General features: G+C 39.2%; 1 protein-coding gene across 4 annotated transcripts in view; it reads left to right on the top strand.

Annotated features, from left to right (window-relative positions):
- The window catches only part of PCDH17 (protocadherin 17), a 195,691-nt gene that overhangs the window by 178,347 nt on the left and 2,795 nt on the right, over nt 1–14,549 (top strand). Inside the window, exon 4 of one of the 4 annotated variants that reach the window (XM_042459787.1) lies at nt 2,034–2,108. The exons of 1 other annotated variant lie outside the window; for it this stretch is intronic. In XM_042459787.1, the coding sequence (XP_042315721.1) occupies nt 2,034–2,108 (75 nt within the window). Of the gene's footprint in view, nt 1–2,033; nt 2,109–14,549 lie in introns of those variants that run through there. 2 more of the 4 variants (XM_042459789.1, XM_042459788.1) reach the window with 2 other exon arrangements.

Here is a 14,549-nt window from a genome sequence, read left to right as displayed (position 1 = left end):
AAGGCCACAAACAGTTCAAGATACTTATCCCTGGTTCAGGTCATGTCTATGAATAGAGTTACATGCTTAGCACACACTGACCCATCCACAAGTCTGGTTATCATTTGTAAATTGTATTGATTGACTGATTATAGTTCTTTCCATGGAGGAAGGTGTCTTATGGCCCTTTTAAAACTAAGCAGTTTATTTCAGTATGAGCTTTTATTAGCTCCAGTCCACTTATTAAATGGGTTAGAATTCACAAAAGCTTATGCTGAAATACGAAAATTCATTTTCTTGTATAATATGAAACAATGAATTTAGATAACACTATGAAAGCGGAATGATTATGGTATCATTATGAATCCACTAAGGAAGTCTGACCAATATGCAATATGATTATGCTAAAAGGTTCTTGAATTACATTTTTCATTCCTTAAAGTTTATCGGAAAGACTTTGAAAGGTGACATAGGATATATCCACACAGCAAAAATAAAGCAGCTTGACACCACTTTAACTATCACGGCCCCATCCTGTGGAGACCTTGGAATTTGTAGTTTGGTGCGGCAACAGAGCTCTCTGACAGACCTCACCAAACTGCGAATCCCAGGATTCCACAGGATAAAGCCATGACAGTTAAAGTGGTGTCAAACTGTTTTATTTCTGTAGTGTGGCAATAGTGTAAAAATAGATTAAACCAATAAATAAATGCAAATTTGAGTTGACCACTGACACAAGGAAGAAGGGTTATATGATTGTGGTACAAGGAGCCTGGGTTGTGCAGTGGTTAAATGCCTGTACTGCAAGCCTCAAGGTTGTGAGTTTGGTCCTAGAGGAGGACTCTAGGGTTCACTTAGCCTTGCATCCTTCCATAGGCCACTAAAATGAGTACCCAGCTTGTTGGGGGGCAACTGGCTTACACATTGTAAACTGCTTAGGGAGTGGAATGGCTGGAACAGACAACACTAAAGGGCTGGCTGGATGCCGGCCCTTTGATCAGGGCCATGGCAACCACACACCATGGCCCCGATATGGTGTTTTCCTAGCCCAAACAGAAGCAGCAAAACACCACTCCTTTTTGGGGAGGAAAAGGGGTGGCTTTTCTGCCGTGGTACTGGCTTTTCAGTGGCCCTGCAGCCTGCAGCATATAAATGACACATCGCTGGAGCGTTGCAATGCTGCCCACTATCTGGGTGGACAGACAGCATGATGTCAGCTTGGGGGCATTGTCAGAGCATGCATCATCTGAATGCCATGCCCCCACACCGCCCCCAAGCCAGCGTATTGTGCCAGTCTATTTTGCCCCTTAGTCCACTGAGAAGCAGTATAGAAATGCACTTACTATTGCTATTGCTTTTAGAGTAAGCACAGTATTAATATTTTTATTAGTATCCTTTGGGAAGGAATTCCAACTATTGTGGCTTTCATATCTATTAAGCAGGTGGGGCTCAGATGGGGTTTGGCATGTGCTTGGGTGGAAAAGCCCTTTTCTTGTATCAGCTCTACTGAAACATATATCAAATACATTCTACTGCAAAGTATGTTAAGTGGAATATTGTGCTACCAAAAAACAAACAAAAGCAGACAGGTAAACAAACAAAGAAACAAAAACAACCCTCAAGATTATGTTTTAATGAAGAAGAAGAAATATGTTTCAGTATAAAATTTGGGGGGGAAATGCACGCATCCTACTTTGTAGTAAGAACATTGAACGCTTTAAAAAATCAAGAATTTAGATATGAATTTTAGAAGCTTATATTGCTTTTGCTGAAAATCATATTTCAATTGATAATTACACTCTTTCTTTCAGTAATACTCTTCCCAAATGATTGATACCCAAATTTCAAAAGTACCAACTTGCTAAATGAACTCAATTAATTTGGGTCTTCTTCCCCCCCCCCCCAGAGAATTTGGGGCTGACATGGCTGGGTTAGCTGAAAGATTTCTGCTATGAGCATTTAAACATTATCTGGGCCTGGTGGGTGTGGGGTCTTGGGGAATGGCATGAAGAGTGTTTCCTTCTTTGTAACTCACGGGTCCAATTTTCCTCCAGAACAGCAAGGGAGAGGCCAAAGACCCATTGTTGGGATCTGTGGACCAGCCCGCTGTAAGGAAGGAAAATTTTCAGGTAACGACCATGTTTTCTTTTTTTCTTGCATTTTATTCTTACATGATTTTGATCTTCCTGATTAATCTGCAGATTGTGCCCATGTTCAAACAAGGGTCTCAAGTTTAGTTTCCTTGTCATGTGAAGACTCTAGGTGACTCTACCAGCTATCGGTTCTGACAACCGTGACAGCAACTCCCAGACAGCCCCCTGCTAGCCATTTCTCAGTGCTGACTGTTTGTGAGTTCATCTTGCATGAGTCCTTGTCCATTTGTATATGTGTGTTTGTGTTTTCTCTGGTACCAGCAGAGGAACAAGGAGGCATCTTTGTTTCTCTTTCTTGCTGAAAAAATCTAGGCACTGCTGGAAAGCAAGCAGAAAAGCAAGTGGATGAGTTGTCACATGGACCAGGCTACAATCCTGTATTTCTTGGCTTCCAGTTTTCTCCAAAACTGCTTCTATATAAGCTTCTTTGGAGTTATAGAATATAAAGAATCACTCTTATCCTTTTGAACATCCTTGACATTTTTGAACTTTTCCAGAGTTGTGATCATTTAGGGTTAAAATCTACTAAACATCATTGTATTTGAAACCACTCTTGCCCCAAACCTTAAAAAAAAAAAAAACCTGACAGAAATATAATTCACTGGTGCTTCGGTTACCAGAGGAATTAACTTCTTTCTCCCTATGCAGCTGGGGCCTGGTAAAGTAGGTCAGGAGTTACAATTGTGATAATAGTGTCATAATTGTGTCTAAGAAGTTATAGTAAAGATACTGTATAATGGTTACATAGATTTACTCATCCCTAACTGTACCCAAATAGGACTGCTACTTAGTCATGATTGTGATACTGTTGCCACTTCACCAATTATCAGATGCAGGGTGAGAAGGAAGCTCAGCATCAGACTGTGTAAATAATCCCTGTAAAATATGGGTTGCATCTGTTGGATGCATCTGATTAAGTTAGGAGGGGGGGGTTGCCAAAAAAACCCCGTAAAACCTGGGTATTGACACCACCACCCCTCTGCATTTTCCTGAAAGATCCACATGGTTGGCTGTATGATAATGGGTGTGGATAGACGTGGGATAAACTGGGATAAAACTCTGCATGTCTTGAACGTGTTTTGAATAAATATGCATCATTAACTCCATCTTTACTCACAGTGCTGATATGTGTGGGCAACAGAATTTGCATAGATACACATAGATACTGTTCCAATAATAAATAAAAAATAGTGTGAACAACAAATGAGGAATGTGTGAGATTATTCTCATGGGTCCAAAATAATCCAGTTTGAGACCATTTTAACTGTCCTGGTTCAGTGCTAGGGAATCCTAGGAACTATAGTTTACTGTGGCACCAAAACTCTCTGACGAAGAAGTCTAAATATCTCACAAAACTAATTACCAGAATTCCCTAGCATTGAACCAGGGCAGTTACAGTGGTCTCAAACGGGATTATTTCCGTGGTGTGTTTTGGACAATAGTCAGGTTGCAAAACAAAACATGTAGATAACCCCAAATAATTAATACAGAATAGTGGTCAATATTCTTAATTTTTTCCATGTGCACTGCTTCCCCCTTTGCCAAATTCTAGAGCGTATTTACTCTTGTGTGCAACGAAGGTCCGGAATATGATAAGGGGAAAATATTTTGTGGTGCAGCAAATAAGCAGGGTAAGTGGAAGGTTTAACCTTCTACCCTCCCCATCACTTATTCAAACTTCCCTTCTTCAACTATGCCACTTCTTCAACTCTAATCTCTGTAATAAAAGCACACATTTCCCTTCAGCATTTGTTATTTAAACCTTTACTGACAGTAATCATTGGATGCTATCACCAATGGTGGCAGTGGAAAATAAACTACATTCCCTAAAATGAACCTACTCAAAAAGGGGGCGATAGATTTAAATTATCCTGGGTATAATCCAGCAGGCTAAAGCAGTGTGTGGGGGAGATCTAATCTAATCTAATCTGAAGCAGTGTGTATGTGGAAGATCTTTCTATTATGCCCCATCTTAATTGGATTGGAAAGGTTTGCAGAAAAACAAACTGCTTTACTGCCCTTTTCCAAAAGGGAGAAAGAGAGAATTATTGCCAATCAGATTTCTAATCTAACCCTCCTAATTGCTTTGTTTAACTGAAAAACAAAAAACACCTACCCCAATATAAATATGCAGATTCCAGACAGCTCTGTTTAATAACATAGTGCCTGTGCATAGATAGAACTCATTTTGTTTACCCTGCCTATTTATGTTGAGATCAGTTATAATTAAAATGAATTTAGTAGCAAAAAAGGAGCAATTTGACTGATTCTTCTCACCAGGAAAAGCCAGTATTTCTTGGTGTTAGGATTTGCCAGGAAAAAAAACAAACATTATTTCACTTTCTCCTATAGATTATCGATTTCCTGTGATGAAGAGCTTTTCTAGGGTGTAACATTTTCACAATTGTTCTCTGTCATCCAAAACGCATTTTCATATCACTTTTAGAAAATAGCAGCAGCAATTAGCTAACACTGTCAAAATACAAACTACTGACTGTAACATTGTCAGCATGGACAATGATGTTGATTTTTCAGAGAATCATTCCTGCATTGTTTAGTATTTCTTATAAATATGTTCTATAGAGTATTGAAACGGGAAGCATGTCTTTAAAAGGCAAAAACATGAGCAAAACCTTGCCTAATTTATAGAGATATTTAATTCATTTCAGGGTTTTCTTCCAGTCAGTTTTGCAACGGAAAACAAAGTAGTAGTATGAATTTCAAAACGCTGTGGGAAACTGAACGAGAATTGTAAAGTTAGTTTTTTTATGGGTTTTTCAGACTATGTGGCCATGTTCTAGTAGAGTTTCTTCCTGACATTTTGCCAGCATCTGTGGCTGGCATCTTCAGAGAATGTTTGCCTGGAAAGGACTTGGTTATATATATTGTGTGATCTGGAAAGGCAGGAGTGATTTGCAAATCACACACTGAGAACTGCCATTAGCAACCAACAATACACATGCAAATCACTACTGCCTTTCCAGATCACACAATATATATAGCCATATCCTTTCCAGGCAAAGCATTCTCTGAAGATGCCAGCCACAGATGCTGGAGAAACATCAGGAAGAAACTCTACTAGAACATGGCCACATAGCCTGAAAAACCCACAAAAAACTATGGATGCCGGCCATGAAAGCCTTTGACTTCACATTGTAAAGTTAGATTTGGTATCCAATACCCCAATACCACCTTAATGCTAAGAAAGTCTATAAGGAGGACATTTGCATATTCCTCCCTCTAAGTATTCATTTTCCAAAATTATATGTATGCACACCACTAATAATATATGAAATTTGATAAACACAATTCAAAATTCTCTGATTATGTGATATTCAAAAGTGATAAATTGTTACACCTGTCACTCAGGGATGAGGACATGAATTTGGCCTCATCATAGAAGAGGACTCTAGAAGTGAGCATATTAATGACAAATAGGATAGAACATTAATCTCTCTTCCCATTCATGCACTCAAATCAAGTACGGCTTTATGCCATTCAGGAATATGTATCTTTAAATTTAGGAAATCATAATAAAAAAAATTCTGGACTGATTCTAATCTTTGCAGTTTGGGGGGGGGGTATTCTGTACAAAATTTTCACATCAATATTTGTGCTGAAAACACAATTTTCTGAACAAGAATTGCCTCCCCCCCACAAAAAAATACTGATTTATGTGCAAATAATGTGAATCTTGAGTAGATTAAGTCCCCAGTTACAGCATTCTTTGCTCCCTTTGTAGAAAATTCTGTTTTCTGTGCAGAAACCAAAACAAAATGCATGCATTTCAGAATAATTCCCCAACTACAGATTTATAGCACAGCATGTGCTATGAAGAAAGTATGAGTTGTGTGCATAAACGTTCTGTACAAAAAAACAAACAAACCCCACAGCGTTTTCTTTAGGGGGGAGGAGAACATGCAAATTTTGCACTAAATATGTCCCAAACTATGAATAATCTTGAAAACTGTGGGGGGAAGAAAAGTCCTTCTTTTGAGAACAACATTAATGAAGAATTACATCTCTGCTCTAAAGCACCCAGCAGAAGAAGTGCTTGGTCAAATCTGAGGAAAGTGTGCTTTATGCACAGGAAACTTGCAAACAAATTTCATCTTAGAAAGAAAGAATCCATCCTGATGCTACCTCATCTGATAAATGCTGACTTTCACTTATTGTGTTGCTAAAAAAGGTTACTTCAAAAAAAAGACCCACCTCCTCTTAACAAGGAAAAGAGGATCACTTGTCCATAAGAGCCAAATCTATCACCACATGAGGTTAATGATTCCAAGGTCTGGGTAGGATACATTAATAATCCAACAATGAAGATTAAGACATTCATGGAAGCAATTTTCTATATCACTTGGTTTGTTCAAACCATAATTATTAACCAGCTAAGGTTTGAAACCACATTCTGATGGTGGTTTGGTATAATGGACTAATGTATGAGTAAAGTATTGGTTCACAACTGAAAACTGGATTCTTCCAAACTACAAATGGAAATGCTAAACTTACTATCCTTAACACATGAATCTTGGGGCTCATTGTGATGTGCTTTCATAACGGGAAAACCATTCTGTGCCTAGAACATGCAATTTAGACAGATTCCCCTTGCTACCCAAAAAAGAGAAATCTGTCGCAATCCACAAGTTCAAGACTTTTGTCATTTCTGTTGGCAATTGGCAGACAGTGGAAAGGAACCATATGCTCTGTATTAAGTAAGGACAGTGAGAAGCCAGGGACAGTGAATATAGAATCCTAAAGGTGTAGAATAGGTCCCATGTTTCCATTATGCATAGGGAAAATGACACTTGATCCTCAGGGCTGTGTATCAGTGGCCTTGCTGTGCTTGCCAATGGACAAGACCTTCCCTGTCTCCATTTTTACTTATAGGTTTTCATTGCATCCAGAGAAATTATGCTTGCATACTAGGCAGAAAAGGGTGGCACGATAACTGCATGTTGCACATCATGTCTGATTTCACAAGGAAAAGTGGAAAAGAGATGTGAATTGGCATCTAGTTTCACCTTCAGCAAAAGAGGAAATCTATGAATCCGTTCAAAACACAGATACAGTTTATTTTAAAGTATGAGTGGGCGTTCAAGAGCTAGATGCCAACATTTATGCTGCTTGCTTCAAGCAGCAGCAAGCTATTTCAATTTATTTTTAAAAATACTGGAGCAGCAAGACACATATATACCCATGTCAAATCTCAAACTTCTTTTGAAGAAGATTCAAAAAGGATTTGTCGTGTAGCATGGAGGGTGCAATTTGAACAGCATAATTTTGATAAAGCATGGTGGGTGCAGAGACCTAGTTGTTTGGTTCTCTTGATTCTGGTCATTTGCTGGGGCTGAGCTAAAATACTACCGTCCATTTCTGCAACCCAATTTTTCACAATATTTTGTGTATGGCTGCACAAACTGGAAGGAGGAAATAAATCACAGGATCATAGAAACAGAGAAATAGATCACTGCAGCTCAGATTACCCGGTTGTTACCATTTTGTTTTCCCCAGGTTGTTCTGTTTCAAAGGTCATTTGGAGATTAAAGGTAGTTGCTATTGGAAGTTTTGTTTTTATGATGGCAACCATGTTTCTTCAGAGACTCCCTTAAAAATGGGAATGTCTGTTAAAAACAAATAATTTAATTTGAAATTTGAAATTGTCTAAATGTTATTCTCATCCCAGGGAAGAGTCTTCCTGTCTGCAAATGACCAAAATCTAGTTGGTGGAGGCTTTCTACCTAAATCCTACCCCTGCAGGTTCAGCCATCATTGTTTACAGGAGCTGTCTGAGCCTCCACTGCAGGATTCAGCCAGATCTTGCAAGCACTGACTGAAAGCATGTCAATTCTCTCCCACTTCAAATCTGAGGTGTGTCATTAATCCAGAATACTAAACCACATATAGAAGACTCTGGGAACTTTTGACACTAACTGGCATCAAAAATTGCAACATGCTCTGATAATTTTTTTAAGGCAAATCTTTTGTTATGAATCAAGCAAATAAATGAATAAATAAAGAATGGAATAAGCAGTTGTTGGGTCACAATCAGCAAAACCTGGCAAAACCCAAGGTTCTCACTCCTTTGGATCTTTCGATGATATCCCTGTTCAGTGTGGTGTGGGAAAAACTGGTTAGGGGAATCTGGGAGCTATAGTCCAAACAGTAACTTTTCTAGGCTCTGGAACAGCAAACTTTTAACTTATAGTTTTTTGTGGGTTTTTCGGGCCATGTGGCCATGTTCTAGTAGAGTTTCTTTCTGACGTTTTGCCAGCATCTGTGGCTGGCATCTTCAGAGAGTGACTATACTAGAACATGGCCACATAGCCCGAAAAACCCACAAAAAACTATGGATGCCGGCCATGAAAGCCTTTGACTTTACATTTTAACTTACTGCCGGTACAGACCGGCAAAAAGAGCTGGCTTCAGGGTAGCATAGGTGTGTGGGGTCTGTATGTCATGACTCCGCCTCCAAGCTGGCATCACACCTCCCACCCAACCAGATGGCTGCGAGCATTTCGGCGGCAAGGTGTATAGATGTCGCACACCACCAAAATGTGGAAAAACCATTGCCACATCAGCAAAGATGCTTTTTCCCAGTGCAAAAAAGGAGTGGCTTTCTGCTTCTTTTTGCTCCTGGAAAATGCTGGATCAGGGTTGCAGCAAGTGGTTGCCGCTTCCCTGATCTGGTGCACAAAGGAGCGGCATGACCCCTTTGGGGCTGTCTGTTTTCAGCCTTAGTGATATCAACCCCTTATTCTAATTTTATTTCTGGAGGAGAAGCGGAATTAACTTCAGCTTTATAGCAATGTAAATCCAGCCTTTCTTTTTCACATTTCTCATTTGCTTAAAAATATAAAGGGCTGGAGTTCTAAATGCATTTTACTTACAAAGATAATTTACAGTTATCACAAAGCATTTTCATAGTGAGGACAAGGCACCACTGTGCTCTTGCTCTCAATTATGCCTTGTAAACAATACATTAAGCCAAATGTTTACTGATCTAGAAAATAATAGCACCTCAACATACATATTAAACATATTTCTAAATAAAAATGCAGTAATTTGCATAAGAACCAAGCCACTCTTGCTTGCCCTTTTATTCCCCAAAATTCAGTTTAGACACAGTTCTCTGTATAATGTTTGCAGTGCCACAGGAATGTCACTGGCTGCAATGTTAGTGTGTCCTCCAAAATTTCATAGATAAAAGCCATGATACTTGTGGATAAACAACCTCAGAGCTTCCAGACAGAGGTTATTAATGAGGAATAACAAACATACAAAAGGAGGCTGCAGCACTTTGCTTTTGCCTGAGCCTCCTGAGAAGAGGAAGATTCTACCCTTCTCCTCTCCACCTTGCTGAATTAACTGAGTGCAAACTACTTTTGACCTTTGAATTTTGTTTGCAGCAACTGAAGTTATCTAAAGAAAAAGGGGGAAAGTGGGAGGAAGAGAGAGGAACTGGGCCCTTTTAAAGCAGGTTGAAAAGTGGGACTAGAGAGTTAATCAGGGCTCATTCTGTCAAACTGAGACAGTGGAAGATTATGTGTTAGTTGTTGTTGTCTATGATTTTTTTTAAAAGTCAGATATCCTTTTCATTTTTGAATGTTTTCCATGTACAGTACAGACTGTTGACTTCTTGTACACAGTTAGTACAACTGCATGTTTTACAGGATTAAAGCTAATTTTTGCAGACTTGCATTCTGCACTGTCTCTCACCTAGCTTCCTTTCCTATAACTTGCCAGCCATGGTTAATTCTAGGTAACTTGCTTTCTTTTTTTCTATGGCTGCTAATTTCTCCAGTCTATTTTCGGATTTGTTCTCCCTAACGTGCACAAAGCGCTTCTGATTGTTTACCCCAGAGCCTCCAGAGACTGACAAAAGCCTCAAGGCAGCTGCTGTTTATTCTACACACTTGGACTGTTAAGGGTTTATTTTCAGCTGGAGGCAGGTAGGCCCAAGTTGTGATAAAGACCAATCATGCCTGTCAATGTTGCAGTGCATTTTGCAGCACAATGTGAGGTGTGAGCCCATCTTGTATATTTATTCTTACCTTTCAAATTGATTCCACATTCTCATAAATACTAATTTAGACCTGGGTGGTGATAGTTTACTCTGTGTTTATAGTTTTTTCCCTGCCTTTGCTGTTGGTACAAAAGTACCTCTTCGATTTTCTTCCTTGGCTGCTAGCTGCAGCAAGTCAAAATTGCAGGCTAATGGTGAGGTGAGCAGCTTATAATATATGATAATCAATACTTCAGATCTGCTTTCTGTGATATGACATAAAAGAGGGAGGCATGGGGCGGGGGAAGAGAAAGAAAGCTGCTGATGTTTTCTTTTCCTTCCAGCACAGTGGTGCAAAGGCTTGAAGTGCTAGTGGGTTTTCCCTTCAAGGTCAGCATGTGCCTATTTCCTCATAAAACCACTCTCTTTTCCCCGACTTCTCCTTTTTGCCTCATATTTAATTCAGCTGGTGCTAGGAATCCCAGGTAGCTAAAATGGAAGCCTAGTCAATACCACAAGCATAAATACAAACCTTGGAAATTTTCTACACATTCAGAAATGAGTAGAAGAGAAAGCAGGAGTGATGGCTGTCATTTCCAGCAGCAGATCTACAATGAGTCAAGGTGAGATGGTTGCCTCAGGAGCTTTTGGACACTGTTAGGGATAGCATTTTACATTTACAGCGACAGAGAGGGAATGGGAGAAATGCTATTTCCACCCAAGAGAAGGCACTGCACACAGAGGCACTGAGGACTGATTTACTGACTGATGTGGCTGTGCTGAAAATCCCTTCTCTGTGCAAGTACTTTGCATATGTACCAGGATATGTGAGTGCGTTAGTACTCATTTGAATGCTTTTTATACCAGCATCAGGCAACCTGGGATGGCTGAAGTGGCATGGCTATGCCTGCTTTGATCACATTTCTAACGTGTTTGTTTTATCATTTTATTTATTTATTTACCCTGGAAACACTTTCTATTCTGGAAAACAAATTTAACAACAATATTTTAAAAGAGTGAGAGAGAGAGCTGAGTAGAATGATCAAGAATGCAGGAGTATTACACAAATTTAGGAGATAGGATGGGCTGTTAGTGTTAACCTTTTTTCTCTTTTAAAAGATAAAGCATACAAGGGAGCAACTCTTGGCCTTTTCTGTGGGACTTGAACAGGAGAAACTCCAAACAGACTGGCCAATGTGCTTTAAAGGTGTGTCTTTGATGGGCTCCCCTTTTGATTTTCATTCTCCAGCACCAAAACATGGCCATGTTTGTGAGATTGAGCAGTGGCATATGCTTAGGTGTGGCCACATGTACTGTAATCGTGTGGAAGAGAAAATTTCAGCATTTCAGACAGAATGTTGAGCAAGCTTCATTGCATGAAATTCCATCTTCTGTGTAAATATTACAGGTAGATGACCTGCACATCACTTCTTCATGAAGAACTAATGTGCAGTTTTTGAAGGATAAGGCAAAAATAAAGACGATTCCTTAATCTGGCTTATTTTAAAGCAAAGCAAAGCAAAACATCTGACTATTCCCTCATTCTGCTTGTGACTCTGTTTATGTGGCTGACTGCTTCCTTTCTCTTTAATAGTTCAAAATCAGGCTATCTTCAAAATTGTTTAGAAAGTTATAGGAATATCCTAACAATAGTGGACTAAGTGTCAGTATCTCTATTTTAATATTACCAGAAGGACCCTTATTGAGAAACTAAGGTTTTATCAGGGAGCAAGCGTGGTGTGACAAAGAAGTCTGAAGTTTAGAAAAGTGATCCTAGCAGATTCCTTAGAGATCAGTAAAAAAATTAAAAACTATTATTTCAGTTATTTTGGGAGCCATTGGATGGAACAGAACTATTAAGATAAGCAGATAAAGGAAACAACTGTTTGCAACCCAGTGACAGATAGGAAGGGAGAGCTCTAACAACCTAGACATAATAAATGGCAATATTCAGTCTTGTTACAAAATGTGTGTTGTATTTTATGGCTATTTTGGTAATAAGAAGTTCTTTACCAAAAACTGAGGGCCAGTACAGATTGCCGGTTTGCGGTGGCCTGGGACCAATTCTAGGGTTCCAGAGCGCACAGCTTCAGCACGCTCCGGAACCCTAGCATGTATGAACAGCACCATCTTTATGTGGTGCCATCCATAAGGGGCATGTGTGCATGACGCAAGTGCAGCACTGCATTTGCACCTCTGAGGACCACGCTTCCATCATGGACATGTCACAGTGTGCCAATGGCACACTGATGACGGCATCTGCGTGTACCAAGAAGTTTTTTCTGGGATCTTTTTGGTCCAGAGAGACACTGTGTGGTTTGGCTGCTGCGGCGTCCCTCCAGAGGGAAACTGGGTGTCACCAGCCTGCCCCTTTGGTGCACTCTGGAGAGCCCCAAAAGAGTAAGAGAAATGAAGTAGTAGCCCTTTGGATCCCAGGTCCTAGCACCAATAAAGGTATACCAGCGTGTCTTGTGTTAGTCGCAACAATTCATTCAAAACTGGTCCAACATCTCATTTTCATACTTAAAGCCAGAAATAATTTGATAGGAACAGATCGTTGATATTGGATAGATTTGCTAGAATATCATCAATTTTCATAATATTAACTATTAGTGGGCAATTTATGGCTATGCAGATGTTAGACCAAAATTCTCATCAGCCCTAGGCAGTGGTGTCTCATGATGGTGGTCATAGGGCCACAAGTTGCCTATCCCTGTCATCAAGGCATCTCTATGTCACAAGGCATTTCTCTGTCCTAGATGGAAGAATAAATACCTTCCCTCTGCAATAATTTAAATGGTAGATAATGCCAGTCAAAGTATTTTGAAACCTACAGCAGGAAATATCACTAAGACCTCTTCTCATCAGTGGCAGTGAAATCACATTACTAATAAACTAAACTATTTTCTGCGCTTCTGTAGAAAGTGCATTGAAAAGTGGATGGAAAAGTGTTGCACTTTAGGGAGGGGGCAGTTAGACTCTTTCAAAAACCATATCTCCTTCCCATGCTCTGAGATCTGCAGGGGCAGGCTTTTTCCTTTTCCCACCATGATCCCAGGCATGTCTGGTGAAGACACAAGAGAGAGAGAGCCTTCTTGGTGGCTGCTCCCAAATTATGGAACTCCCTTCCCTGGGACATCTGCAAGTAAAGACATTTTTATATAGGAAAACTTGTGGTTTTGGGAGCTGTAGTGTTTTTATTTTATTATATTTTAAGTGTCTTTTAATGCTGTTTTTAAGTTGTTGTTAATACTGTTTTAACTTGTTTTTATCTTGTGCTTCTTTAATATCTATTTAGTTTATTTGAATTTTAACTTTTGTATTTATATGAGGTTTTTTTTTTATTGTATTGTGTTTTTAAAATATTGTTAACCATCTTGGATCACATACTGAGGGAAAGGTGGGAAATGAATGACTTGATTAAAATAAATCATCTGCCTGATGCTCCTGCCACTAGACCATTCAGTTGGCATCCACAGAAATCCCCATGGCATGCACATTATGCCTCTTTGCACAGATCATACACAGACAGTATGCACAGACAGGGACACTACAGACATGCCCCCAAACATTCACACACACAGCTCTTTATCACTCCGGACATTTTGTTCCCTCTTATTATGAGCCTGGAATGATCAAGAAGGAAAATGGCTTTGTTAACAAAATTTTTCCCATCACTTTGAGAAAGCAGAAATAAGGTGCCTGACTGGAAATATTATCAATTCTAAGAAAATATAAATGCATAGCATTCTTCCTAATAGTATGAATTGCACAAATCAATTTTCTATTTTTTTTTTACCAAACCAAGCAAAAAAGGAGAAAACCAATTACATGATCTATAATCATGTCAAATAAAACAGCAATAATGCCTCTCTTGACAAGCTTGTTCTTAATGCACAATAGCAGAAAATTCCATTCCTATATTCTTAGCTGGGAAAGGAAGCTATTCGAGAAACTTTTTTCATTACATGAACTGCCACGCAACATAATAATCACAAACATGCAGAAGCTTCAGGATAGATTTCAGTGCCCTTAATTTTTATGAACAGTTTGTATTTGTGTAAAGTCACCCATTATTCAGTTGTTAGATCTGTTGGGGAAAAGTAATAATTCTTATAATGCCTTTTGATTTCCTTGACTACCTTTTCTCAACCACTTTTAGCACAACAAAGGCTAAGAGATTTCTACACCCGATTAGTTTATGAATGAAACTCAATTTTACTTAGAGGAAGTCCCTAACGATCCCCTTTCTGTTTGCTTTGGGCTATACAGCAATGGATGAGAATAATTCTAAAGAAATTGATTATCTCAACCTGCTGGTTTATGCAATGCCCCTGAAATGTTCGACTGTGATTTCTTTTTATAATGGCGAAATCCAATGGCCAAGTGAGCAGGCTGTGATTTGGTGAAGG

The sequence above is a fragment of the Sceloporus undulatus genome, chromosome 3, assembly GCF_019175285.1.
Source record: "Sceloporus undulatus isolate JIND9_A2432 ecotype Alabama chromosome 3, SceUnd_v1.1, whole genome shotgun sequence".
NCBI lineage: Eukaryota > Metazoa > Chordata > Lepidosauria > Squamata > Phrynosomatidae > Sceloporus > Sceloporus undulatus.
The sequence above is the reverse complement of the archived record's forward strand: the minus strand, read 5'-3'. Positions and strand labels throughout refer to the sequence as shown.